This window comes from Protopterus annectens, chromosome 1.part2 (genome assembly GCF_019279795.1).
Source record: "Protopterus annectens isolate FY-2018-M chromosome 1.part2, PAN1.0, whole genome shotgun sequence".
Classification (NCBI taxonomy): Eukaryota; Metazoa; Chordata; order Ceratodontiformes; family Protopteridae; genus Protopterus; species Protopterus annectens.
Genome location: NC_056727.1, coordinates 921,227,937 through 921,253,952, shown reverse-complemented (window position 1 = coordinate 921,253,952; position 26,016 = coordinate 921,227,937). Strand labels below are relative to the sequence as shown.

General features: G+C 43.1%; 1 protein-coding gene across 1 annotated transcript in view; it reads left to right on the top strand.

Annotated features, from left to right (window-relative positions):
• Nucleotides 1-26,016, top strand: part of LOC122792422 (nuclear RNA export factor 1-like) — a 1,378,427-nt gene that overhangs the window by 644,103 nt on the left and 708,308 nt on the right. Inside the window, exon 4 of the mRNA XM_044060210.1 lies at nucleotides 11,075-11,158. Within this exon, the coding sequence (XP_043916145.1) occupies nucleotides 11,075-11,158 (84 nt within the window). The remainder of the gene's footprint in view (nucleotides 1-11,074; nucleotides 11,159-26,016) is intronic.

Below are 26,016 nucleotides of genomic sequence, written 5' to 3'. Positions count from 1 at the left end.
AGTTGTACATGGTTAAGCTAAGGAGAATCCAAATCTTAACAAAGCCAATTTCTTAATTTTAATATACAAGTTAATGAATAAAGTTTGTTTAATCGTGGTGGTCGGCATGCATCTAAACGTAATTGCCATAATAGTTCTATTTTTTCTAGCAATAATGAACTTGAACCACTTCTTAACATTGTTTGAATAGAACTTTCTAGATCTTCTACTTTGGCATATAGCCAGGCTTAGGTGGGATACATGAACAAACTTAGTGGCACACATTCTTATACCATGTACAGAGATACAGTTGAGATTAGTCATCCTTGGTTCTTGAACTTCATGATTAATGGGCCTAGTTTTTTTCCCCTGCTTGAACTTTTTGCCTCTTGGAATTTATTTATTTATTTAACATTTGTTTATCGGGAAAGTCAGACTTGGAATGAAGCCAATTTTTAGCAGATGCCTGCAGAGAAATGCCCCAGACGCATGTCTTTGTAACGTGGGAGGAAACCAGAGTACCCGGAGAAAACCCACACGAATGCAGGGAGGACATGGAGACTCTGCACAGAAGGCACTCCAGCTGAGAATCGAACTGAAGAACCTCTTGCTGTGAGGTGACAACTCTACCACTGCATCACTGCGCCGTCCAAGGTGTAAGATGTTTTTGTTGGTGGCTATCACTTTTGCTTGTAGTATTACTTAGCTGCAGACCCTTGTTGTTGGGCACCCTGTTTGGTCTTTCCAAAGGATCATGCATTCCTTAGGGATTAACCCACAGAACCCTGAAAGTGGTTTCATAATAACCAGAACGTGTCCATTCAGATCACAGCCCATCATTTTCATTACATGGCAGAATTCATGGGAGAAATCCCTTTATACCCCTACAGCGTCACCTCAGGTTTTAGCTAAAGAGAATATTTGATTTTAGGAAGATGGATGAGTTGTACTTGCCCTTTGCTATTGGTAAGAAAGGGCTTGTCATGCTTAACCAAATCCTTTTTAATGCTGATTGCTAACTACATTGTTAATTGCAGCAGTTGGCTAACTGCCCATTGGAAGAAAATGTGGTCAAAGGTCACTCCACACAAGGGTGTAGCAGCTTTCAGAACCTGTTTCATGAATGTGTCCCTTGTAGACACTTGTGCCATTGTCATATCATCATTAGTTCTTTTGTGCCATAGACATTTGGCCATTATTTGAACTGTGATTGCAAGAGCTCTTTTCAAACATTGCTTTTTCTCTATTTCTGGCCTCGCCTGGAGGAGGGGGGTATATATTGTTGATTACTTTCCTTCCCAAAACTAACCCAGTGTAGAAGACCTCTGAAGCTAGATATAATAGCTATGTATTTACCATAGTAGTTGATCTGTTGGAGGGCTTTTATGCTATTAATAGCAGTGTTGTATTCACATTATGTTTTCATAGCATTTCTACCCCCTAGTTTGTGGATGAAATTTTTTTGTATTTTTGGTATGATAAATGTATTTAACAGGTTTTTAGGGGGAGGGGTGCATTTTGGAAAATACAGGGGCTGAAATCCCTTGTAGCCTGGAAGAACAACATTATGACCTGAGACAGTAGGAGGCATGGACTTTTAGAGAATGTTCGGAATTGTAATAATCTGAGGCCATCAGTAGAGGAATTCCCAACAGTTACCCATTGCAGAGAATCTTTCTTTTTGCCATATGGTCTGGTAAAGATATACTTGTTTTTATCCATTGTTGAGAGTCTGTAGAAGGTCTACAGTAAGGGTCAAGTGTCAGTATTGTTTGGTAAATTTTCAGTTGCCTGCTGTGTGTTGGATTTTTTGAGAAGCTTCTTGGCCTGCATCAGCTAGAGATGTCTGGTTGGATGGATTTCTCCTTCATGCATTATTTATTCATTTATTTTGCATTCCTCTTGAAATTTTGCAGGCAGTGATTATGATCATTGGAACTGTGATACTGTAAGTGTGAATGGGGAAATATTTACAAGTCTGAGGCTGCAGTACCTCAGAATATTCCCTCTACTTTGAGATACGTACAACACTGTAAGGGTTGGTATATATAGATAGCAGGAATGTGAATTGCACAGCTTCCTCCTACATCTAGGAGTACAGGGCGAGTTGAGAAGCCAATGCTTTAATGGCAGTACAGTGAATTCCAGCATTTGCTGCACTTCTTCACTTACAATTGTGGTTTATTTTCTGAATTTGCAGGACTCAAACTTACTGTTTTTGTGCTTCTGATAGCTAATTAAAGTAAAATAATTGGTTCTCTAAGTAGATTGGGCAGGTCCATCTTTGCATCTTGTGCAGTCATGACCTGGTAGATTTGTAAAATTAGTACAAATGCAATTGCGGAAAAGAGCAGCCAGATAATAATATTAAAAAGCAGAAGCATGATAAATATGTATTTACTATACAGTAAGTATAATAATAAATGTTAAGTTGTCTATCTCGCCTTCATTCTTGCTGGTTGGTTTGGAGCAGATCCTCGGCTCCGACTCGGCCATCTTCAAAAGCTCGAGAGCTGCTTACTGGCTCGAGGCCCCCCTATATCCCATGATGCCTGGCGCTAGATACCCAGATCTCGTTTGCCACTTCTGCTACGAGGTTGCATTTACTGGCTCAGGTCGTATTTTTTCACTTTATTGATATATATTTAGAACTTTTTGTATATTATTAGTTAGAATACTTAGTGTTCATACATAGTTGTAGTATTTGTTGGTGTTTAATTTCCCCTTGAAAACTCATTTTCTTCTTAGAGAGTTTTCCCCTCCCTTCTCCACTCCCGTTTTCCTTTTTAAGGTAAGCCGTTTTTAGTTAGAGGCTTATTCTTGTTTCCTTTTTTAAGGTAGAAAAATTTTTTCGTTAGAAATTGTGGTAGTTGGAAGGTCCTTTTAGTCTTTCTTCTATTATAGAGTGTGTGTGTGCTGCTAGGGTGTGGTAACTTCTGTGGACTGTGTGTGTTTTTTTCTAGTTACCCACTTCCCTTTGTACTCTTTCTTTGTATTTTGATTTTTCCTTTACAGGAATGTCTAAAGACACGAAAGTGTCTGGATTCAAGAAGTGTGACTCATGCTGTCAGAAAATGTCACTGACAGATGGTCACACTTCTTGTGTCTATTGCTTCGGCGCCCTACACCTGCAGGACTCTTGTTCGGTGTGTCACACCTTCAGTCCAAGAGTCCTGCAGGAGCGTAGGAATAAGCTTATCCTTAGGGGTTTGCTTAAACCTGAAGGATCACTGGCCAAGGCTCAGTCAGTGAAACCTTCCAAGCCATCAAAGCCGCCGGCTCCCAGTTCAGAGCCTTCATCGGGTGTGGCGTCTGCTTCAACTTTGGTTCCGGCTGGAACCGAAGTACCTATCTCCAAGCTAACTTCGGCTCCGACTGGAGCCGAAGTACCTATCTCCCAGTCGGCCCCGACTCTTCTGTCGGAACCGTCAGGGAGTCGAAAATGCTTCAGATCACCATCCTTAGAGTCGATACAGTTGACTCCGGGGTCGCCCTTGTTGCAATCGGAGCGAAGTCACCGATCCCACTCTTCTCGGTCGTCTCGACTATCTGACCATGATTTGTAGAGAGTGGTGAGCAGACTTTTAAAATCGCAGGCCCTGGCTAAAATGTTATCCAGCCCCCCCCCCCCCATCAGGGTTTGGCTCTACCTGTCTCTGCAGTAGTTCTGCCTTCGACTCATCCCTTGAGCTCGGAGCCAGAGCATGCTGAGGCTGGGATCGGGGGACCGTCGCCACCGATACCTACCCTTTTGGTTCCGTTGTCGGCTCTGATCTCTTCCATGGTGCCATCCTTGGAGGGATCTGGGTGCTGGGACTCCCTCGTTGGCTCCGAGGGGGCACGTGGCATCGGACCCTTGTCCGACCCCGTTCTCCCTCTCGGAGCTTTGGCGCAGGTGAGTTTGGCTCCTACATCGGCTTCGGAGCCGTCTCTCTCGGTGCCGGGAAGGATTCCAGTCTCTTCTGAGCCGGAGCCTTCTCCGATATCGGGAAGAGACGCCTTCGAGGTCATGAGAAGTGTGCTGGCATCTGAGTCAGCCTCACTGTCAGCCTCATCGGCTCCTCCCCCCATGGTGTCTGCTCCTGCCTCTGTCCCACCACCAGACCCCAAGCATGGGGAACAAGTGCTCCAGGGCACCCCATTGAGTGTATCTTTCTCTTCCAAGGCCTCCCCCGTTCATTCAGAGGAGTCCCCTCGAAAGAGGAAATGCAAGAGGAAGCATGTTGACTCCCCTGAGTCTGTCACTTCAGATCCGACTTGGAGGAGTCGGAAGGGTCCCCGAGATCCCCCTCTGAGGACGTCTCCTTCTCAGACATCCTTGAGATTCTTAGGCAGAGGGAGAACTAGACTACCCTTAACCCTTCCGAGCATGAGTCGGTATTCCTGGACGCGTTTGGTTCCCAACCCTCCACCTCCTGGGTGTCTCCGCCTTTCGATCCACTGATGTCTGTGGTGGCTCAAAAGGCATGGTCAGCTCCAGACACAATGGAACCAACTCCCTGCAGACCCACAAAATTTATTACTGCCCCACAAGACAAGCAATTTCTGACCAAGGGTGTTCCCGTTGATACCATGGTGGTTACAGCGGCCACAAAAAAGGAGTTGGCTGAAACTTCTTCGTCTGTCCATCCCCCTAATAAGGAATCTAGGACGATGGACAGATATGGGAAGCGGATGTTTTCCTCAGCGACCTTCTCCATGAGGTCGCTGAACTACTTGTGCCATTTTACCCGCCTTCAGAGGGATCTCCTCAAAGAGCTGGGAGATACCCTTCAAGAGCCATCAGCTGCGGGGGCCCAGGCTAAGATTGCCTCCCAGCTGGCGACTCTTAATTCGGTAGTAAACTCCTCCATGCGGCTCATCTCTTATGCAGCCAATGGTGCGAGTAGAGCCGCAGGCACAGGCGTGGCCTTGAGGAGGCATGCTTGGATGCGGTTATGTAATTTTGCGGAACCCTTCAGGGCATCTTTCACCAACACCCCCTTTGATGGTTCTGCTCTTTTTGGACCACAGGTGAAGGATACCCTTACCAGGTGTGAGCAAGAAGGCAAGACTCTCTCTGCTGTCGGAGTCCGTTTTTCCACTCCTTCAAGACCGTATCCTAAGGGTCAGAAGAGTGGGAAGATGTGGTTCCGGAAACCCCAGGGAGCCATACCTGACACACGTGGAGAGTTCCCCTCCAGGGGCAGAGGAGGGAACAACAATAGACACCACCCTCGGGGCAGAGGGGGTCCGCAAAATCAGGGCCAAAGAGAATCTTTCTCTGACAAGCCCTTCCAGCATCCCTGAGGTGCTGCCCGGCTGTCCACCTTCAGAGGCAGTCGGGGGAAGATTATTGCTATACCCAAAAGCCTGACAAAGTATAACACAAGACAAATGGGTACTGTCTGTCATATCCGAAGGCAACAAAATCCCCTTCCTTCTCACTCCCTACATTGCCAACAAATCCCTTCCAGATGTTCCACCCAATCTAAGGGATCAAGCAGTTCAAGAAATTTCAAAACTGCTAAGAAAAAGAGCCATCCAGTCAGTCCCAGCAGACCAGCAAGGATCTGGAATTTACTCAAGGTTCTTTTTGGTACCAAAAAAGACAGGGGACTGGAGACCCATTCTGGATCTCAGCAGACTAAACAGATCTGTTCAAAGAACGAAGTTCTGGATGGTCACACTACAGTCCATTTTACCCTTTCTGGGTCAGGACAATTGGATGTGCTCCATAGATCTTCAGGACGCATACTACCATATCAAAATGGACTGACGCTCCAGAAGATTCCTCCGCTTCCAGCTAGGAGCCAGTCATTATCAGTTCAGAGCTCTGTCCTTTGGTCTCACCACAGCCCCCAGGGTGTTCACCAAATGTTTGGCAGTAGTTACCACTCACCTGAGACGGCAAGGATTCCAGGTGTTTCCATATTTAGACGACTGGCTCCTTACTGCAACCACCAGGCATCACCTGCTGCGAGCCAGAGACTACACCATCCAAACTTGCTCCAAACTAGGCATCACAATAAATTTCGAAAAGTCTGCATTGTCGCCTTGTCAATCTATCACCTTTATAGGCACAAACTTAAATACAAAGGACATGTCAGCGAGACTTCCAGTAGACAGAGTGTTAGACATTCGACGACATGTGCAGGTCTTATTAGGATGCAAAATAATTCAGGCCAGATTCGTCCTAAGAACATTGGGTCTCATGGCAGTGGCTATCATACTAGTCCCCCTTGCACATTTTCACATGAGGATTCTTCAGTGGATGCTGTTCACACAATGGTCCTTCCAGCAACTCCTAATGTCTCACATGATAATGATCATACAGTCATGCAAAAACCAACTTGTTTGGTGAATGGTTTCCCCATCATTACACCAGGGCAGACCATTTGTTCTTCCTCCTCCAGTAGCTACGGTGACCACGGATGCCTCCCTGATCGGGTGGGGGGAGCATTTTCAGGACAGAACAGTCCAAGGCACCTGGCAGCCTCACAAGTACCATCTGCATATCAACGTCTTGGAGATGAGGGCCGTGCTTTTAGCGTTGCAAGCTCTTCAGAACTCTCTTCCCACCGGGACCATTGCAATTCAAACAGACAATATGTCAGTAGTATGGTACATCAACAAGCAGGGCGGAACCAAGTCCTACCCCTTATGTCGAGAAGCACTCAGACTTTGGCAGTGGGCGATCTCTTCCCAACGGTTTCTGATAGCAGTGCACATCCCTGGGAAGTCCAGCGTTATAGCAGACAGGCTGAGCAGAGCAATTCTCATGCCTCACGAGTGGTCTCTCAATCAGACTGTGGCGGACAAAATCTTCCGCAAATGGGGTCAGCCTTGCTGTGACCTTTTTGCCACCCCCTTCAACAGCTAGTGCAACAATTTCTTCTCTCTCCTCCCTCTTCCCGGACACTTCCCCAGAGACGCTCTAGTTCACGATTGGCCTCAGGGACTTCTTTATGCATTCCCTCCGTTTCCCCTGATTCCCAAACTAATTCAGAAAGCTACCAGATTGGGATGCAAGATGATCCTCATTGCCCCTTACTGGCCTCGACAAATTTGGTTCCCGTTCCTGCATCATCACCTTCTGGAGCAGCCCTGGACCCACTTCCAGACCTCAGGATCCATCAATAGGGTGGGCTGCACCAATCTCTTCAATCTCTCCAGCTCACTGCTTGGTTGCTCCACTTCCGACCTTAGCCAGGCTTCCGAACATCTCCCACTCGGTGCGTAAAATCATCTTATCCTCGCATAAGTCTACCACTAGAAAAACTTATGCTAGTAAGTGGAAACGTTTTCCTTATGGGCAGAGACCATGAATATAGATCCCTTTTCAGCCCTTGTGCACCATATTTTAGAATTTCTAGCGGAACTTTTTCGAGCTGGATCCTCTTCTGCCACGATTAGAGTTCAACTAGCTGCAATTTCAAACTTTCATATGGGCCTATCTGATACAAGCATCATGTCCCATAAGCTTTGTAAAGCCTTTCTTAAAGAGACCAATCTACTTAGGCCCCCAGTAAGAGATCCCCTCGCCTCTGTGGGATCTGAATTTGATTTTAGTTTCCCTGATACTGCCCCCCCTTTGAACCTGCAGCTTCTTGTTCTTTGAAATTTCTTTCTTGGAAAACCCTTCTTCTGGTTGCAGTTACGTCGGCTATAAGAGATTCTGAACTTCAGGCTCTTTGTGATCGTTCTCCTTACCTAGTTTTTCACAATGATAGAGTTTCTCTTAGGACTAACCCTTCCTTTCTTCCAAAGGTTGCTTCTGATAATAATTTGAATCAGTCCATTGACCTGCCTGTGTTTTTTCCAAATTATTCCAACAAAGCGGAATACAAATTACATCAGTTAGACGTTCATAGACAATTACGCTTTTACTTGCATAGAACCAAGCAAATCATAAAATCAGACCAGTTGTTCCTGTCCTATGGTGAGGGTAAACAAGGTATACCGGTGTCGAAAGTAACCTTATCTAGGTGGTTGACATCTATTATTACATTTATAAATCAGTTAAGGAATAAAGAGCTTCCTGCTAAACCAAAAGGTCACTCCACTAGAGCTTTAGCTACTTCAGTGGCTTTTCAGGCAAGATTGCCAATGGAAACTATTAGTGTGGCAGCTACATGGGCCAATCCTCTTACCTTCATTTCACATTATAAGCTGGATGTGGCCTCCAGGAGCAGAGCTGAATCTGGTTCCACTGTTCTGAAGACTCTGTTCCGATGAGCCACCCAGGATTGAGGTGCTAGGGATGCTGTCCCAACCAGCAAGAATGAAGGCGAGTTAGACAACCTAACATTAAGAAGTTATGTACCTACCATAACGTTCCATGTGAGTTGTCTTCTTCTTGCCTTCTTTCTTGCATCCCACCCTCCATCCCCCTATCCTAGTAGACCGAGAAGAGTTTCTTATGTTTTTTATCACTGGCTGAGTCTTCTCTGGCTATTACTTCTCACTATAAGCCTCTCCAGTAGGTTCATGCATCCTACTACAGGTTTACTGTATTATTATTATAATTGTTATTATTATGTCTGTAGTTAGGTCTACCAAACGAGATCTGGGTGTCTAGCGCCAATCATCATGGGATATAGGGGGGCCTCGAGCCAGTAAGCAGCTCTCGAGCTTTTGAAGATGGCCTCGGCTCCGAACCAACCAGCAAGAAAGAAGGCGAGAAGAAGACAACTAACATGGAACGTTATGGTAGGTACATAACTTCTTAATATATAATTTTTTGTTATATTTTAAAAAGTCACATCTTCCAAACTTCGACAGACAATTCAAAAGGCATTTATGCCAGAAACACAAATCAACAAAAACAAAAGAAAAACACATAAATCACTTTTTTTGTAGAGGGATAAGCCCACCTGCATTCATCATGTGTGGATATGCACCCCCCACACACCTAGTGCAACAACACACACAAACACACATGTACATCCTGAGATTACGCTACAGTGGAGGAAGGGCAGATTCCCCAGTCTGCACTGTTCAGTGATCTTGCACAGACAGAAAGCCAGTACACTTTGATCAAATGCGTTTCGATCATCTCTACGAACTTTTTTCCCTCAAAGAAAGGAAAAAATTGACCAATTTCCTTATGTGACGACCGTGCCCTGGTCCAGCAATAAAGGAGCCTCAATCCTCACCATTAACACCAGGGAGGTTGTCTCATAGAAGAGGAAAGGATAATTAATTCCTTTAAGTGCACACAGAGATCACAATCAGTCTGGGGCTGGTTGCACCCTTGCTCACCAGGTCCCCAATAAGACTCCCCACTGGCACAGCTATAGGGTCCAGGTCTCAGCCTAACTGGGCAAGCTACAACCTCCAGTGCCGTCTCTGTTCAGCCAGTGCTTTGTGTCCCTGCCAAGTAGCTGACACAACACACACACACTTTGAGATAAGTATTTATACAACTTCACAGGCACTCCTGGGAAAGGCTGACACAGATTCTCCAAATGTGCCCCTTTACACAGACTAAAGGGTAGTAATTACTGCCACCACCCAGTTAATAATATCAGCTACAAAAGGCCTTATAAAGGGTGTCCAAGTATTACTGTGCAATATTAATATCCAATGGTAGCATGACTAACAGTCAAGGCTTACTGTAGAGTGGTCTATTACAATAACTTCTATAAATATGCAATGTATTCTAGAGCTTATCTCTACACAAAGCAGCCACAGGTAGAAGGTTTTAAAAATATTTAATAATAAATAATTAAAACACAAGACAAAACTACGCCACAGAGATATCTAAGAGTTCAGCGATCACACAGAAACTTAAAATAATACCGTAGGTAAGATCTGATTACACAGAAAAATACTTAATCTAACTTTCTAATCTTTAGCTAATCTTAAGAGAAAACACAGTGCTACAATTCTACTTACATACATAAAGAGCATAAGCAGTGCTGGGTTAGATGTCCAAAGTCAAAATGCTTTTTATCTCTCTCTGAGACACAGTTTATAAAACATCACTAACGAACATCTCTGGGTCCTCCCCAGATTACATCATTTTTGACACTTAGGTTTTCCTAGTATTCATATTGCATCGTCTTGACACCTGCTCTGAGTTCCCAGGCTAATAGAAACTCCATTTACATTATTTAGCAAGCTAACACCTGCACAGGAGAATACAACACTAAAAGGCATTTCACATATACACTCTAGCAATTAGTCCTTAGTTAACACAATAGACAGAATGTCTTCAGCCAGCCTGATCGGAACCAACTTTAAAGATCAAAGAATGTCATAAAATTATTTCAATTTCAAAAGACAAATTTGAAAGGCTTGACTTAGTCTTTCTTTACAGCAAGGGGGCAATGTTGTAACAATCTTGAAGTTCACATTTTACAGTGTTTTTCTTTCATTTAAAAACACAAGCCTGTATTTTACGTTTATTTATATAGTTGATAGAATTATATATCAAATTCTATTTGACTAGGCTGGCAGCCTTCACCCAACTCTCCCCAATCGTCACACCTTATACTCTATTTTTACAGTAAGCATTAAAATAGTGATTAAAAATGATTTTCTTTTCACAGGTCCAACAATCGTGTGTGCAGGGTCTTTGCTCAGTTCGTGTGGACTTACTGATTGAGGTTTTTACTGAAAAACAATTATAGAATGTTTATGATATATTCTTCATAAGCAATTAAGGGCATTGATTGCAGGCTTACCTTTACATTTCACGTTTCATTTTCTTTCTGTAGCTCTGAGGAAGTTAATGTGGGTTACTTGAGGGTCATAATGTGAATGCTGTTCCATCCTGACTTTTTTGACAGAATGCCCAGTTTCTGTAGGTTTCTTGCAAGTAAATCAAGGAAGACCAGAGAATACATTTTAATTTATGCCAGTTACTACTGAAACCCCTCCCAGAATATCTATTTTAACTGGTAGAACTGTAGAGTCAGGTGAGTAATTTTTGTATCATCACCCATTCTGCCTAGTCCCATAAGATTAGCAACTGCAGTGTTTTTCATTTTAATTGTAATATTTTAGCTGAAAGATCAGTATGTAGGTAAGTTAGAAAACATTGATTTTAGTGGTTTTGCTTCAGTATGCAAGGATATCTACAAAATGGTAATGCTTTATTTCTCTGCAGATACCGTATGGGGACAGATACAACATATCTTGGCTTCTGAATTCCATTAAAAAACAATGTGCTGTTTCTTTCAGTGAAGTGCAGGTAACTGTTTAAAGAAAAAAATGTTAACGGTTAGAAGAAAACAGTAGATTATTTATTTTTCTTTCTTATTTCCTGCTTTTTCCTTTCACAAATTAAGAGGATATTTAATTCTGAAAAAAAATCAGCTGCACTTTTCTAAATATGTAATAGATTGAATATTATGCTGGTTAGTAATCTAAAGTGCGTTTCTGTTAAAATCTCTCTTGTGAATTTATTAGAACATTAGTATCACTCTAAAAGTTTGGTATTATTAGTTTGTTATATCCCAAAACAATCTGATGGGAATGCTATACTGGCATGCTTTTTTTCTTTAAAATATCTTTGTTAAGTCATCACATTTTAATCTGTAAAGTCAGTATATTTGAATTAATACTAAAGGAAATAACCTATGATAACAGTTTCTGTTGTTATTGTCATGCAGTACATGTGTTTCTTTTTAACAATTTTCATTCACTCCTATATTACAAAATTAAATTGCTGAATCCCTGTAAATCTCATTCCTTTTGCAGAACATTTTGCATACATTGTTTTCACAAACTCAATTTATTTCTATGAAATTTGCTCTTTCCCTTTTCTAAGTATCCCACCCCTGGTTCTGTTATCTTCTTTAAAATATTTAATACTTTATTTTCTGTTGGTTTATTTCTATTTTCTAGCAATTGTAATGTTTTGAGGTACAATAATATTAAATTTAGTAAGCAATTAATATCAAAGTAGCAATTCTCTTTCTTGCAGTCATTTGTTCCCCAAACATTTTTGTCAAAGTATTGAGTAGGAAATTTTCAAAATCTTCCAACTCATTATAGTCCCAAACATGTTCCCAGTTACCTGTATCTCTTCCCCATTACTCCTCCAGGCATTTGCTGTCTAACTGATAAAAAAATCCTCTGAAGTCTACTTATGTTTAGAAGTAACTATGCAAACACTTCAGGGCAAAAATTCTAAACCTTCAGGACTTTGTTGAATATGTGGAAGCATTACAAATTTCTTACCACTGCTTCTTTGCAAACTGTCTTTCCATTGCATTTTCCCAGTCTTTTCTGTCCTCATCTGATTGAGCCTTACAGTTATCGTGCACTGTTTTATACATCCCATTATTAAACATTTTTTAACACCAGCTTTTGTTCTAGAATCAGCTAAAAACTCTGCCAAAGCTGGTCTTCACTTTGAACTCCCATGCCCCTTTTTCTTTGCCTATACTTTGTTCTCAGTCTTTTACAGGGGAGGCAGATTTTGTTTTGTAGTCCCAGTTTTTGCATAATCTCATTTCACTCTGTTACCTTTCCGTCCCACATTTTTGGCTCCCAGTACTTTGGTTCCTTTGCTAATTTCCTCCTATAAATTCTATTCTATCTATTCTATCCCTCTCTTGTCTGTTTTCTATACTACTACTACTACTACCAGACCTACATTTTCCATTCCCACAATTAGTACTTTCTGCTTCTTTAGAAATGTAATATTCTGTACAGTTGTTTTCCTTAAGGACTTGCATCTAAAATCCTGTTCTCTCTCTTCTTATTTCTTGAACTCCCACTCGCTGTCATTTCATCATCATCCATTTCAAATTTGATTTATAACCAACCGCCTGCTTTACTTGTGTAAAGCTGCTTTGATTACATAACCATAAAGTAGCTTTTCAAATCAAGTTACCCTAAACTAGCATGATGTCCTTCTTTAGATCACTGTGGCAGTATTCCAGTACTTTTGGGTTGTCTCGTCTAATAACCTAGTCATCTGGCTGGGGTATCAAATTCAAAACCTTTCATAGAGCCATGCATCTGACATATGACTTAAGCTCATGGCAGTAAAGGTATATAAGAGGCTGTATGAGCGTGAGATCCTCAGACCGTCTCACCAGTAATGCATGTCTCACATCCGTTGATTTGTTCTACACTTGATTATTCATATCATTTTTGCCTTACTTACTCATATAAGTGCCCTGATGAGGAACCCTCCTTGTTTTCTTTGTATTTTGCTGGCTTAATCTGTTAGATGTCAGCCAAGAGGAAGAACTGCAGTTGTTACAGGCAGATTCCTTATAATGATCTCCACTACCTTGTTTGTCTTGGAGCAGAACATGACTGTAAAAATTGCCAAAATTGTCAGTCATTTATAGCTAAAACCCTACATACTGGTCTTTTCTCTTTTAATACCTTATTTAGAGACTCGGTGCCTTAAGTATTTGCCCAGTCTGAAATGGTGGAATGTTTAGCTGAACATTATTCTAACATCCTGCACATTCTGAAAAAGAAATTCAAATGGCATAGGCCTGAACCATTGTCTGCCCAGTTGGACTTGGATGTACCTGTTGTGGATTCACAAGAGCCCTCGGTACATTTGACCATTTCTCAGGTTCCTGCTACCATGACCCCATATGACTGACCTAACCAGTGCAGTAGAGAAGGGGGAGGGGGTAAGCTTATTATTTCAAAGAAGCGATGGGCATCCCTCCAATACTGGTTCAGGAAGAGGTGCCCAGGTCTTTCATAGAAGTAGGCCAAGTGTCAGATCTGCCACCTTTTGTTAAAGCGGATGTCACTCCCAAGAAGAAGAAACCAAAGGCAAAAAACGTTTCTCTTTCTCTAATGTCCCAGGAAAAAAGAATGGATGAAAGATTCCTAAAGGCCTGATGTTATGTTGTCCTATCTCGCCTTCATTCTTGCTGGTTGGGTTCGGAACTGAGCATCGGTTCCGACTTGGCTGCATACTAAAGCTCGAGAGCTTTCACTGGCTCGAGGCTACAACATATCCCAAGATGCCTAGCGACTGTTACCCAGATCTCGTTTGCCGCTTGCAGCTTCAGGATTGCTTTTTTGCTGGCTCAGGCTAAGTGGATATTTCTTTAACTTTTTGTGTGGTTGTTAAATAATAATTAAGTAATAATTTCTTTACATTGCTATATCTTGAGTGTTCCTTGTTTTCAGTAAAGGTCCTGTTTGCTCTTTGTTTTTTTGGCTTTGTATGGGCCGTCGTTTTCTCTTAGGCCTCTATCTAAAGCTGACCCCTTTTAGGAATCCGTAGTGGATTCCCTTTCCTTTTCTTAGCCCGTTTTTAGTTAGAGGACTCCCCTTTTGTTCCTTTCACCGTTTAAATTAGAGGTGTCTCCTCGGGTAAGAGGAGTACGTCATTTAAGTTAGAGACTCTCCTCTAACCTTCTTTCCCTCTGACCACTCTTCTTCAAAAAAAAAAAAAAAAAAGAAAAAAGAAAACTTGTTTTTTCTCTTTATAGAGTAGTTGTTTTCGTAGTCTTGCTAGTCTGGTGTGGTTCCTTGTACTTGAGTGAAACATTTACTAACTTTGTGACTTTCATTGCTGATTGTGAACTTTTGCTGATAGTGACAGGATGTCTAAAGAGACTAAACAGTCCAGTTTTAAAAACTGTGATTCTTCCACACAATAAATGTCAATCACAGATGAACACACTAGTTGTGTGTATTGCTTAGGTGCTGTCCACTTGCAGGATTCCTGTTCTGTTTGCCATGCGTTTAGTTCAAGGGTCCTGCAGGAACGGAAGAAACAAGCATATACTTCAGGGTTTGTTAAAGAGGCCTTTTGATTCACTGTTGAAGAGACTCAGGCTTCCAAACCTTCAGACAAATCACCCAAAACTTCTTCGGCTCCAGCTTCCCAGACGTTGAAGACACCTGAAAAATGGAGTTATTCGGATCTGAAACCTGTAGGTTCTGAAAAGGAAAAGTCTGCATCTGTTCCACTTGCAGTTTTGGAGCCATCTAGTAGTCAAAACAGGAGCCGGTCACCATTCTTGGATCTGATTCATTCGGTGGCCACAGTCTCCTTTATTGCAATCAGTGGTGGGTAACCACAAGTTCTCCTCCTATTCCTCTCAGTCATCCAGGAGCCTTACAGATGATGTTGTAGAACAGGTGGTTAGAAGGTTGCTTTGTACACTGGCCCTGGCAATAATTCTCACCAGCCCAGCCGGTCATGGAGCCGGCTCCAGTATCTGCTTTACCTTCGGTTCCTCCTCCGACTCAGTCGAGTTCAGAGCCAGAGTGCCTGGAAGTCCTAGTTGTGGAACAGTCAGACCTGAAATCCATTCCCGGAGTCGGTGCCAATCTCTGCTCCGACCATATCAATGTTGTTACCCATCGAGGGGTCTGGGGGCCAAGACTCTCTCATCGGTTCCGGGTGGGAGAGTTGAACCAGACCCTTGTCGGATCTGACTCTCCCACTCGGGGCTTCGGTGCAGGTGAGTTTGGGGCCCACATCAGCCTCGGAGCCATTCTCCTTTGCACAGGGGAGATCTCCCGGTTCCTCGGAGCCGGAGGCTGTCTCGGCCCAGGATCGTGGTGCTTTCGAAGTGATGAGTGTGCTTTCCTCTGAGACTGCTCCACCCTCGGCTCCAGCTATTCTTCCCCCCAGCGTAGGGAACTAATGCCCCAGGACGCCCCAATGGGCGAAACCCTCTCTTCCGAAACCTCCCCAGAGCATCCCTCCGAGGAGGTCCTTCAGAAGAGAACATGTAAAAGGAAACACATAGACTCCCCTGAGTCTGTCCCATCTAATACCGTAAGGTCCCCATGGTCACCCTCTGAGGATGTATCCTTTTCAGACATCTTACAAATCCTGAAACAGAGAGGTGGCTGGAAAACCCTCTCCCCTTCCAAAGATGAGTCAGTATACCTGATGGCATTTGGTTCTCGACCCACCACCTCTTGAGTGTCTGTGCCTTTGACCAGCTCCTGGGTGTAGTCAGTCGAAAGGCGTGGGACTCTCCAGAGTCAGTGGAACCTGTTCTGAGGAAGCCCAGCAAATTCATTACAGCCCCAGAAGAGAGACACTTTTTGACCAAAAGTTTCCCAGTAGATGCTATGGTGGTGGCGGTGGCCACCAAGAAGGAATTAGCTGAAACTTCTGCATCTGTCCATCTGCCGAATAAGGAGTCTCGAACGATGGACAGATATGGGAAGCGTATGTTGTTTTCAGTGGCCTTTACCCTTAGGTTGCTGAATTGCTTATCCCATTTTACTCATCTTCAGAGGAATCTCCTCAAGGAGCTAGGAGATATCCACCAAGGTTCTACAGCTGGGGGAGGGGGTATCTGACAAGATAAGCTCTCAGCTTGCGATCTTAACCTCTATAACTAACTTCTCCATGCGCCTCATTTCTTATGTGGCTGATGGAGCGAGCAGGGCAGCAGGCACAGGAATAGCTCTGAGGAGACATTCCTGGATACATCTTTGTGAGTTTGCTGAACCCTTCAAGTCTTCCTTTATTGACGTCCTGTTTGACAGCTCATCCTTGTTCGGGCCAAAAGTGAAGGAGACTGTCACCAGGAGCGAGCAAGACAGCAAGACTCTGTCTGCCGTGGGAGTACGTTTCTCCGTCCCTACTAGACCTTATCCGAAACATCATAAGGGTGGAAAAATGTGGTTCCAGAAATCCAAGGGAGACTTGCCGGATGCACGTGGTGTATTTTCCCCCAGGGGCAAAGGGGGAAATAACAGAAGATGCTGCCATCATAGCAGAGGGGGTCCGCAGAATTGGGATGACAGTGCTCCTGAAAGGAGGCCTGCTTGTCCACCTCTGGAGGCAGTCGGGGGCGGGATTATCACTGTACCCAAAAGCCTGGCTAGACATCACTCAAGACAAATTGGTACAGTCTTTCATATCCAGGGGATTACAACATTCCTTTCTTCCTTCCACCCTTTCCATCAAAGTCTGTCCCAGACAAACCGTCAAAGGTTGCTAGGAAAAAAGTGTCATCCAAGAAGTCCCCGCAGACCAAATCGGATCCGGATTTTATTCAAGGTTCTTTTTAGTTCCAAAAAAGACAGGGGGACTGGAGATCAGTTTTGGATCTCAGCAGATTGAACAAGTCGGTAAAGAAAACAAAGTTCTGTATAGTAACACTTCAGTCTATACTCTCTTTTCTGGGACAAGACAATTGGATGTGCTCCATAGATTTTCAGGATGCTTGCTACCATATAAAGATGGACAGGCAATCCAGAAGATATTTACGCTTCTGTCTGGGAGCCAATTATTACCAATTCAGAGCTCTGCCCTTTGGTCTCACTACTGCTCCCAGAGTGTTTACCAAATGCCTGACGTGTCAAGGATTCTGGGTGTTTCCATACTTAGACGACTGGCTCCTGATCTCCACCACTGAGCATCTACTAACCAGGACAAGAGATACCACCATTCATCTCTGCTCAGAGCTGGGCATTACTATAAATTTAGAAAAATCTGCCTTGTTGCCATCACAGCATATTACCTTTATAGGGGCAGACTTAAACACAGAAGACATGGTGGCAAAACTGCCTCATGAAAGTGTTCAAACGCTATGCCATCAGGTGTCAATATTGCTCTTGAAGAAAATGTGCAAGCAAAATTTGTCCTCAAGGTTCTGGGTTCAATGGCAGCTGCAAAAACATTGGTCCAACTGGTGCGTCTGCACATGAGAATATTACAGTGGCTATTTTTCGCTCAGTGGTCCATGCAGGAGTTGCCCATGTCACACAAAATTCTCATTACGAACACCTGCAAGAGGGACCTACAATGGTGGCTTCAGTCCCCTCAGGTAACAATAGGCAGACCATTTGTTCTCCCCCAACCTGTAGCTTAAATGACCACGGATGCTTCCCAGATAGGGTGGGCGGGGGGGCATTATCTGGGACAGACTGGCCAAGGGACTTGGCAAGAACACGAATAACACTTGCACATCAATGTCCTAGAGATGAGGGCGGTGCTTCTGGCGTTGCAAGCATTCCAGAGATCTTTTCCAACAGGTACTGTTGCAATACAAACAGGCAATATGTCCATGGTGTGGTACATCAACAAACAAGGTGGAACCAGATCCTACTCCCTCTGTCAAGACGCTCAAAGAGTATGGCAATGGGCAATTTCCTCTCATCGTTTTCTGACTACAACGCACATCCCGGGGAAATCCAGCGTAATAACAGACAGATTAAGCAGGGCAATTCTTATGCCTCACGAGTGGTCCCTGACTCAGGAAATTGCCAACCAAATTTTTTGCAAGTGGGGCCAGCCTTGCTGCGACCTCTTTGCCAAGCCCATCAACTCCAAATGCAGCAGCTACTTTACCTTAATTCCACCTCCTGGGGAGTCACCAAGGGATGCACTTGGTCACGATTGGCCCCTGGACTTCTGTATCCTTTTCCCCCATTTCCATTAATTCCCAAGGTCCTCCGGAAAGCCAAATCATTGAGTTGCAGGCTAATTCTCATTACTCCTTACTGGCCTCGTCAGCTATGGTTTCCCTTTCTATGGCCCCATCTTCAGGAGGTGCCTTGGATCCTAGACCCAGTGCTGGATCTTCTGACTCATCATTCAGGCACGCACCACCCCTCTCTTCAAAGCCTCAAGCTGACAGCTTGGTTACTCCAATTCCAATCTTAGCCAGGCTTCCAGAACTATCCCCGGCAGTATGACACATTCTGTTTTTGTCACACAAGAATACAACTAGGAAACTTTATGCAAGCAAATGGAAGAGGTTTTCTTGTTGGGCTGACAAAAAACATATAGACCCCTTTATAGCCCCTATATCTGCAGTCCTGGAATTCTTAACAGAAACTTGCGGCATCCACGGTATGAGTACAACTGGCCGCCATATTTAACTACCACGTATGAGACATGGGATCCAGTATAATGTCCCATAGATTATGCAAAGCTTTTCTCAGGGGTACATTCCTTTTAAGACCTCCCTTAAGAGAACCACCACCTCATTGGGACCTCAATTTGGTGTTATCGTCCTTAACTCTTCCTCCTTTCGAGCGACCCTCCTCTTGTTCACTAAAGACAATTTCTTAACAGCCATTATTTCCACTAGGAGGGTTTCAGAACTGCAAGCTCTCTGTCTATCCATCCTCCCTATCTGATTTTCCACAAAGACAGCGTTTCCCTTAAAACAAATCCTTCTTTTCTGCCAAAAGTTTGTTCTGAGGCCAATTTAAATCAGTCTGTTGAGTTACTTGTATTTTATCCCTAATCATGGCAACAAGGCAGAATATAAGCTTCACCTATTGGACGTACATAGACAGCTATGCTTTTACTTACATAGAACCAAGGAATTTAGAAAGTCTGACCAACTGTTTGTTTCATTTTCAGAAAATAGAAATGGTACTTCAGTTTCAAAAGTCACCTTATCAAAATGGCTTACAGATACCATCACTTATGTCTATAACTCTCAGAATAAACAGCTGTTAGGGAAAATTAGAGGGTATTCAACTAGAGCTATGTCCACTTCCACTGCCTTTCAAGCCAGACTCCCTTTGGATTCAATTTGTGCTGCAGCTACATGATTAATCCTCATACCTTTATCACTCATTACAAAGTAGATGTGGCCTCCCGGAACAGGGCATCCTTTGGTTCTACTGTTCTGAAGAGTTTCCCTTGTGCCACCCAAGAAAGAAGGTGTTGGGGACACTGTCCCAACCAGCAAGAATGAAGGCGAGATAGGACAACATAACATAAAGAAGTTATGTGCTCACCATAACGTTCCATATTTGTTGTCCATGATCTCGCCGTCCTTCTTGCATCACACCCCTCCTTCTCCCTTGCTGGAGGATCGAGAGAAAATTGCTGAAATTGGCTGTAAATTGCCTGATTCCCTTCATGCCTTTTAAATTATGGGCAATGCATCTGTTACAGTTATTGTATTGGTTGGCATAGTCTAGTGATTAGTTCTCTCAAACGAGATCTGGGTAACAATCGCTAGGCATCTTGGTGTAAGTTGTAGCCTCGAGCCAGTGAAAGCTCTCGAGCTTTAGTATGTGGCCGAGTGAGAACCAATGCTCGGCTCTGAACCCAACCAGCGAGATCATGGACAACAAACATGGAACGTTATGGTGAGTACGTAACTTCTTTTTTAGGACCACTTTGTCTCATAAGTCTCCTTCCTTTCTATCCTCTGCACCTGCACTCTCAACACCTCAGAAGAGACAACATGAGTCCTCTTCTGAGGAGGATAATGGAGATTTTGATTCAGGTGAACATTCCCTGGCTTGTTCAGCTCAGATTCACTCCCAGGCCACATGGCTACTGATGATGAAGATACTTTATCTCTTGACTTTCCTGTTGAAGAAATCTCTTTTGGGGAAACAGTTGCAAAGATTGTGCAGTATTTTTAGTGGGAAGCCAGACAAATAGCTGATGTGCAGAAGAGAGATTACAGTTTACTGGAGGTTGGTACTCTCACCCTCACATAATAATAGGGGTTGGGAGGGTGGCCTAATGGTTAAGGTGTTTGCCTTACAAACACAAGGTGCAGGGTTTGAGTCTCACAAGGGATAATTGGCTAGGCTTAAAATGGCTTGCAAGAGCAATTAGCTTAGTATTAATCTATGAACCTGTTCCTCCAGTTTGGATTCTTTTCTGGATGCATTTGCATCCACTTCCACTGTGCCAGACTCAGCCTCCAGCTCCTAAAGCACCCAAATACCTAAAATTGTTATATAAAATTCCTGTGGCAGATCCTTCTGCCTTTTCTATTACCACAGACAAGCCACCCAAACTTCTACCTGCTGTTAATCCTAATGCAAAGATAGTAGGGGCATGGGCAGATATAGAAAGGATTACAGCTGTTCCACCCTGGCCTTCAGAGCTGTGAATTACCATACACAAATGACTAAATATTTGTTGTCTGTTCTGAATGATTTGAACAAAACTCTGTCTTTCCTTGTAGTGTTTGAAACAAAACAGCATATTTCCTTGGTAGGTCAAGCTACACAGCTAGTAAGACATAGTACTAAATGTCATTATTATGCAGTGAAACCTCATCCAGAGCAGTTGCTACTGGATCTGTCACATCAGAAGATTTGCATGGTTCATTTACACTCCCTTCCTGAGGATATTAAGGCTAAACTCTTGGATTTCCCTCGTAATAGGGATCTCTTATTTGGTCTTGGAGTTGCAAACTTAATAAAATCCTTACAAGAACAAGCAAAAATATTGCTAGATTTCAAAACATCTTCATCACCACTGTTCTCAGGTATTAAAGGAACTACCTCATTAAGCTGACTTCCTTTTTTTGCAGGGATCCTAGGTCTGCACAGGAGGGCAGGAAGATGCCTAGAAAGAGAGAAAACTGCCAGAGGCTCCAAGTTTGGGAAGCCGCCCTTTCCAGGCAAGTCAGCCTGTTTTCTGCCACCTCTTGTCTCCCTCAGTCCATCCTGTTATCTGTCAAAAAGACTAATCTCATCCCTTTCTGCTTGGCTGCTCATAACTTCAGACAAATGGGTCTTGTCCATTATTCATCAAAGCTGCAAATTGACTTGGAAGGATATTCCACCAACCCCTCCCAACCAGGTGCACCTCTTACCCTCTATCTTGCAGGGTGTTCACAAACAAAATACAGTAGAATCTATGCCCCCCACAGCATGAAAGAAAGGCTTTTATTCCAGACATTTTTTGGTGCCCAGAAAAGAAGGAGAATGTAGACATATTCTGGATTTGTCCCGTCTCAACACTTTCCTGAAGATGTCCTCTTTTAAAATGCTTTCTGTGCAGGATTTTCTCCCTTAGATCCTTCCACAAGCATTTCTGCTATCTATGGATTTGAAGGATGCTTATCTCCACATTCCCATTCATCCTTCTCACAGGAAGTTAAGATTTTTTGCTTGTTCATCACACTTTCAGTTCTCAGATTTACCCTTTGGGTTATCTACAGCACCCAGGGTCTTCACAAAACCCTTTATCCCAGCTATTACCTTTTGTAGAATGCAATATTCCCATAGCTGTGCAAGTTGGGCAAACCTATCTGTAAACAAACTACTGCGAACAGGATTTTTAAATCTATTTCCTTTTGTTACATCCACCATGACAAATCTGTTTAAACCCCACTCCACTAGAGCATTTGCCCCCTTTGGAGTCATTTACAAAGGCATTAATTTCCAGAGCTGTTGTAGAAGTAGGCACTTTGTCTTCTTTTCACACTTTCACTAAACATTATATGGTAGATGCTTTCACTGGATCCAGAGCCTCCTTTGCCAGATCTGTTTTCTCTGGATTAATTGACAGTTCCCCTATATCTGATCCATTCACCCTTTCTAAATATTAAGCTTTGGGAATCACCCAACAGTTTTGAAATACAGGAGCAGTGATATAAGGAAGGACATAATGCAGTTGTGTAAGAACGTGCAATAATAGTAGATGTCCTACTGATCACTGTTGTAGTATTACTTCCCATCCTACCTTCTCTTTTTCCTGTTTATTTATTGTCCTCTATTTTCTTATAGACTAATCAGGAGGCATTCTCTACCTTTCCTCCTCTTAGCTGAACTTTATGTTTTACTTCTTATGTTACTTTTCTTCAGGTTTTCCCAAGTCTCCTGGCTTTGAGGTAGTCTGAGGATCTCATGATCATACATCCTCTTACATACCCTTATGCCCACCATTTTAAATCATACTTCAGACGTATTGCTCTGTGAAAAGTTTTGGCTTTGGTACCCCAACCGGACTTCCAGGTTATTTGGCAAGATAACTCAACAGTACTGGAATACTGCAATAGTGATTAGAAGGACAACTACTGTTGTAGTAAGTTCTTACAGAACTGTACTGCGTAAGGGGAGAATCAATTTATCCCACTTAACTCTTAACCTGTTTCCCTCCCTAATAAATTATTTCAGCTCCTTATTAATAATCATCCACAACTTCTTCCCTAGTTGATAAATATTTCTGACCTGTATGCAAGACTTCTTCTTTCAGCTTTTCCCAGTTAGGGGTTGCCAGAGCGGATCACCTGTCCGCTCATGATTGGCAGTGGAGTTTTACATTGTTGAGTTGCCAGCCCGGTACCCAACCTTCTACAGAAGGCACACACACATGAATGCACTCACACCTAGGGCCAATTTAGAGTGTCCAATCCACCTACAGCATGTAAAGGGAATAAAAGCATTTTCACTTCTTGTAACTTACTATCCATATCCATAATCAGGAGCTTCCAGTCACTTAATTTTTGCTTTGTCTTTTGTTTAGTTTCTTTCCACACATCCTTAGCTGCCATGACAAAGTAATCTTAACATGTCTCAATAAGTATGGGTATTGTTGGACCAGTTCAGGTGTAGGTACATAGTTTACCACTATAGCCTTTGTTTTATTTTCATTTATTTTATATCCTTAAAAGACTTGAAACTATCTAAAAGTACTCCACAGCACTGTAAGGTCCTTTTGTGGATTTATCAAGTACAAAATAATATCACCTGCAAATGAAACTAACTTTTCTTAAGTACCATTCGACATACTTCATTGAATTCAAGACTGCCGTAATTTGCTTTGCCAGTGGCTCTAAATATAAAGCAAATAATAGTGTGCAAAGAGAACGTTGCTGCCTTATTTGTCTGCTCAACCGTGTTTGTCAGAGAGGACTCTCCCATTTTAATTCATGCCTTTGACCCTTCTTATATCCTCATTAACCTCATTATTCTGACAGGGAGTGTAAATGCTACCTTTGCTGTACTTATAGATTCATAGGTGTTTACTAGGCTAACGACTGCAAAGGACTTTTTAAACCTAGCCATGCATCCCAAATCTCTGACAAGCTTTGATACTCTTGATAAGTATAAGCAGGATAAGCAGGGGATTGGGAGATGAAACATTTACAAGCAGGGGCCTGGGCGATTAACCATTTACAGGTTGTCTGTGTCCATTAGAGACATAGGCACCAAACCAGGGATGAATTTCCCGTTCCACATCCAGTTGTCCAGGTTGCACTTAAATTGGGTTAGGGAGGAACTCTGCTTCACATGGATGGGGTGCCTGTTCCAGAGATGGGGTAATCTCTGGGATATATACCTATCTCTCCAGCAGGTCCTATTTATATCACATGCAAGGTTTAAGTCTTTAGAACTGGCAGTTCTGGTGCTGTTTGCTTTGCGAATATGCAGAAGGTCCATCAGAGTGGGGTCTGACAGTGCTCTGTATGTCAGGAATAGATCTCCCCTCAAAAGCCTGTAGGAGACAGAATACAGGAATAGAGCTGTGAGGCAGTCGTTGTAGGACATTTTACTTAAGCCCTGTATTCTTTTAGTGAGGATCGTCTGTGGATGTTCCAATTGTTGGATATGCCTGGTTAGGTACATAACAAAGGGGGTATTATACTCAATGATAGGTCTGATGAATGCCAAATACAGTGAAACAATTACTTCCCTGGACTTAGATGCCACACCTTTGTTTATAAGTTGCTCACCATAGAATGATTTCCTCACAACTGTAGACATGTGATGGTCAAAGGCCAGATTACTATATGTGTGTGTCCCTAAGTCCATGACTACTGGGTCAGCTCTAAGGGGTTTGTTGTCAATATGATAGTTACTAGGGGTGGATGACTTCCCAAAGAATATTATTATGCATTTCTTGGCATTTAATTTTAGTCCATGGCTTTGACACCAGTTGTTTTTCTGTGTCAGCCCCTCCTACAGAATATTTGTATCAGTGTGGAATTCAGTGACAGCTCCTAATTTGCAATCTTCTGCAAATTTAGTCAGCCAGAAACCACTGACATTAGCCATGACTTCAGAGAAGTAAATGCCAAAAAGGAGAGGTCCAAGGACTGATCCCTGAGGGTCTCCACTTGTGACTAACCTCTTTGTAAAGATGGACTCCCCAAGTCTAACTTCCTGGGTCTTGTCTGTGAGCCAGTTGGCTATCCACCGGGCGACATGCGAGTTTGTATCAAAACTCCTGAGTTTGTCAACAATATCCGAGTGGGGTGTTGTGTCAAATGCCTTGGCGAGGTCAAGGTAAGCAGTGTGAACCATTTTGCCTTAATCCATTGCTTTAGTGACCTTCTCAAAGAAGTCCACCTGGTTGAGTAGGCATGATCTGCCCTTGACTAAACCAAATTGGGCTGGGTCCAGTGTCTGGAGGTTTGCTGTATCACTATTGATCATTTCCATGGTAATTCTTTCCATGGCTTTAGAAATAGGACTAGTGAGACTTATGGGTCCGTAGTTTCCAGGGTCTGTAGATGGCCCACCAGTGTACAGAGGGATGACTGTTGCTGTTCTCCATTCATGAGGCACTTTGCCTGTTTGGATGCTATAGTTAAATAGCAATTCCAGAGCCGCTGATAGGTCATGTTTCATGCCATTTAGAAAGCATCCTGGGATATTGTCTGGGCCCATTGATATTTCCTGAGGGAAGGTTGAGGGGGAGAGAGGGGTAAAGTTGTAGCTGAATTTATCGGTCAGTAGGTTTGCTGTATCTTTTGGCTCAGTATAGATGGCTCCATTTACAGTGAGCTCTGCACACAATTATGCATTGCCTTTGAGGTTCAGGACATAGCTAAATAATGCCTTGTGGTTGTCCTTTGGCTGGGAGGCCAAATTCACCTCAAATTTGGCTTTGGAAGACTTTATTGGTCCTCTGAGGTGTTTAGTATGATGAGAGTGCTTTTATCCTGCTGGGTACTGCACCTCCTAATTTTTGCCATGATTTTCGTCCTGTTATACTGCCTACTGTTTTTTGTGATTCAACCAGGGTGGCTTATTTTTTGAGTTAGTTCTGTACTTCTTCCTGGTGGATATCACTGCCTCTGTGCAGCTGTTAACGTGCTTGTACAGGGTTTCAGTGAACAGTTCTGCATAGGAGTAAGTGTTCTCAGCGTTTATGGGACCTTGAAATTTTGCCAGGTTATCACTTAATAGCAGGAAGGTTAGCCTTAGAATAGTTCCTGAATATTCCAGATTTAGCTGGGGGTCCAGGTTTTATTTTTACTTCAAAGGAGACCATTTTGTGATCTGACCTTACCAGGGAAGACATTACAGTAGGGGGTGTGCAGCACTCTTCCATATTAGTGAGGACTAGATCCAGTATAGCTGCACCCATGGTTGGTGTATTGACTATCTGGTTCAGGGAGTTTGCGTTTACAAAATCCAGGA